At 46.3% G+C, this 3,277-nt stretch overlaps 1 protein-coding gene across 1 annotated transcript in view; it reads right to left on the reverse strand.

Annotated features, from left to right (window-relative positions):
* DNAJB12 (DnaJ heat shock protein family (Hsp40) member B12) overlaps window positions 1–786 on the reverse strand; it is a 31,414-nt gene extending 30,628 nt beyond the window's left edge. Inside the window, exon 1 of the mRNA XM_019538564.1 lies at window positions 67–786. Coding sequence (XP_019394109.1) covers window positions 67–253 — 187 coding nt within the window. The 5' untranslated portion in view covers window positions 254–786. The remainder of the gene's footprint in view (window positions 1–66) is intronic.
* Window positions 787–3,277: the final 2,491 nt, after the last annotated feature.

Consider the following 3,277-nt stretch of genomic DNA (forward strand, 5'->3'; position numbering starts at 1 on the left):
CGCGGCACAGGTGAGAGGTCGGCGCTGCGCCGCAGGCCGCGGCCCCCCCCCGCCACCCGCGCTCACCGCGGACCCGCTGTGAGGGGAAGAGGCGTTGCGCCTTCTCCAGGAAGCGGCGCGCCTTCTCGGGCTGGCTGGCTTTGATGGCGCCCATGGCGATGGAGATACACCGCTCCGCCTCGTCCCGGTTGGACTCCATGGCGGCGGCGGCGGCCGGATGGGCGGGGCGGCCGGCACGCAGTGATGGTGTCATCCGTGCGCGCCGCGGCCCCTTCCGGAAAGCCCGGCACCCACTGGAGACGACAGCTGACAGAACTACCGTATTGGCGCGAGTACTGCCGTCCTTACCACATTAACGGGTATATTAGCGCGTTTCATCAATTTAGGTCACCCGTGTTACTAACACAGTGCACCATGTCCAGCACCTACACATGTGGTCCCCGGCCTCTGGCTTGGGGGCAGCCTGAACCTCCCCCCACCCCCAGCACTACTTGCAGCTGTAGGGAAGGAAGATAGTCACCTGAGGCTGAGTGGGCCAGCGTGTTCCTGGTTCTGTATTACCCACAGAATACAGGGAAAGTGGAGGAGGCGGGAGCCTGGCCCTGTGACCTGCTGTAGACCCAGGGCCCTGCCTTGTGACTCAGCCCTTCACAGTGCAGCGGGGCTGAATTGCAAGCACTCGTCCCAAAGCATAAGTCTTGTCCCCCTATCTGGACATAGATTTGTAGACATTATTCATAGATTCATAGACATTAGGCCTTGAAGGGACCTTAGAAGATCATCGAGTCCAGCCCCCTGCCCCAGGGGAGGAAGTCAACTGGGGTCACAGGATCCCAGCAAGATAAATGTTCAATTGACTCTTCGAGGAGTCCAGAGTAGGTGTTGGACCACCTCTGGCAGCAGTCTGTTTCAGGCCCTGAAGGCTTGGACTGTAAAGGAGTTCTTCCTTATGTCCAGCCTGAAACGGTCTTGGAGGAGTTTGTGACCTTTTGACCTTGTCATCCCATGGGATGCCTTGGTGAATAGGTGTTCCCCCAGATCCTGATGCACACCCCTTATATACTTTTAGGCAGCCACCAGGTCCCCCCTGAGCTTGCTCTTTTCCAGGCTGAAGAGTCCTGTAGCTCTCAGCTTCTCATCATAAGACCTGTTTTCCTGCCCTCTGATCATGCGTGCAGCAATCCGACAGTGGTAGTCCTTGTACAGCAGCACCAAGCCCCCTGCTGGGTCATGATAAGGAGCACCCCCACATCACTTCCTCACACAGACACTGCTGGGATGGAGCACGGAGCTGCGCCACCTCTAGGAGCTCATTGCACAATGTTACTGTCTCCCTCCATGTTCAGGGCAGAGCAGATGAACCTAAGGACACAAGCAACTCACTGAGGGCATGATGCTCACCAGTCCTGAACCCAGGCCACTCTGCTGACCTTCTCCTACAATTGCACTTCAAACCATGCCTGCAGGGCAGGCTTAAATATCATGATATTCTTTATCCTAAAAATCAAACATCTTTTTTTCTCTACGCAGGGACAAGGGATCAGTCCAATAATTGTTTTGAATTTCTGCTGTCCCTGACATGGTCCTACATGGGGGAAGATAGGATGTAAATAAGAGTCCAGTTACTCTCTCCAAGGCACCAGTGTTCTTCTGAGTTATTCTCTTTTTTTTATACAGTAAGATTTATTGTTATTTAAGTTGAATAAAGAGACCTTTTCTAATAATTTGTCTAAGAATCTTTTATTGAGGTCCATTCATTCTACATAATTGCAAATTTAGTTCCCGATTACTTAAACACTTAAGTCTTTGAGCTCTTCACATACCTAAAGTTAAGCTTGTGCTTAACTGCTAGGGATTGATGAGAAATTATCTTTATAGTTATGTATAGTACCACTGTGAGTTCCTGAAAGTTTAGATGTCAGTAATCAAAAACTTGACTCTCAAGAAAACTTCATTAAACATTTAGTGTTTTTACCATGCAGGTAGGCCCAGTGCCAGTGGGGAGGTTGTAACACTATTCTTTTTATGGCTTGCAGGAGACAAAGGAAGAGTTTGGGGCCAGAAAGCTTCAAAAATAGTTTCAACTTCCTCCTTTTAAAAAAAAAAAATGGAATTCAAGATTAAGCAGTTAGGGACCTGAACTTGACTGTGACTGAATAAAGCCTTTTGTTAAATCCAGATAATCCTGTAAGAGTCAGATTTTCAAAGGGGTTTAGATACCAAAAGATACAAAGCAGCACTTCTGAAAATCCCTCTTGAGGCACTTAAATACTGTTAGAAATCTGCTCCTTTCTTTTTCTGTTGAGGATCTTTATGATGTGACTTATTAGATGTTTACTCACTCTTACTTTCTCCCCGTCTCTCTGACATGCCTGGCCCGTTTAACAACTGGTTTCTTTTAAGACTGCCAGGAACGGAGCACACTTGTGCCAGCTTCAGATTAGGTAACAGAGAGACGTGGAAATACACTTGACTTCACCATATGCTCCAGCCTTAACCCTGCTTGTGCCTCAGCCTTCTCTGAGTTCAGAGTTCAAGCTTCTTTCTAAAAGTTTTTCTTTCTTTCTAAGCCATGTACCTGGGATTATTCTCCAAAATTCCTTTGCATCGAATTTAAGGCAGTTTGCGCAATAGCAATTTTACTGCCATGGTAAACAGAAAAAAGCATGAAAGTCTCTAGATTTAAATGAGGCATTTGAAAATGAACTGTAATGACTAATTGAGTTAAATGGACAAGAAGAAAAATGAAATACCAAAGGGGAGGGTGCTTAGCACAGTAGGTGGGTCCTGTTTACATGCTACATTCAGTTCATTTTTGTGGGGTTCTAGCTCTAAACAATCTGCAGGTGCAAGAGACTGCCAACTGGTGAGTTTTTTGAACTCTAGTGTTAACCATACAGTCACACTGTTCTTAAAGTTCCACCTGTCGCTCTTGTCACTTTAAAGTTATACATTTCATCTAGGATTTTCAAAAAACACTCAGCATTTAATTAAGTGAGCTAAGTCATAGTAAAAATTCTCATTGATTTCTCTACACCAGCAATGGGTTCCCTTGGAAATCCAGTCCTTATCCCAGACTCCATTTAGTTTAGAAATGCCTGCAAGTAAGAGCAGCTAGTTTTGTTTTATATTTTAACATTTTGATTAATCTCAGCAGCAGGTCTGCAGAGACTATAATTCCTTTCTTAGTAATTATACAGATACCTGCAGAAATTATTCTGTTTTCTGAACCATTATATTTGCACATTTGTGAATTTACAGCTCCTAGCCTGACTAG

This window comes from Crocodylus porosus, unplaced genomic scaffold, assembly GCF_001723895.1.
Source record: "Crocodylus porosus isolate Cpor-Errol unplaced genomic scaffold, CroPor_comp1, whole genome shotgun sequence".
Taxonomy (NCBI): domain Eukaryota; kingdom Metazoa; phylum Chordata; order Crocodylia; family Crocodylidae; genus Crocodylus; species Crocodylus porosus.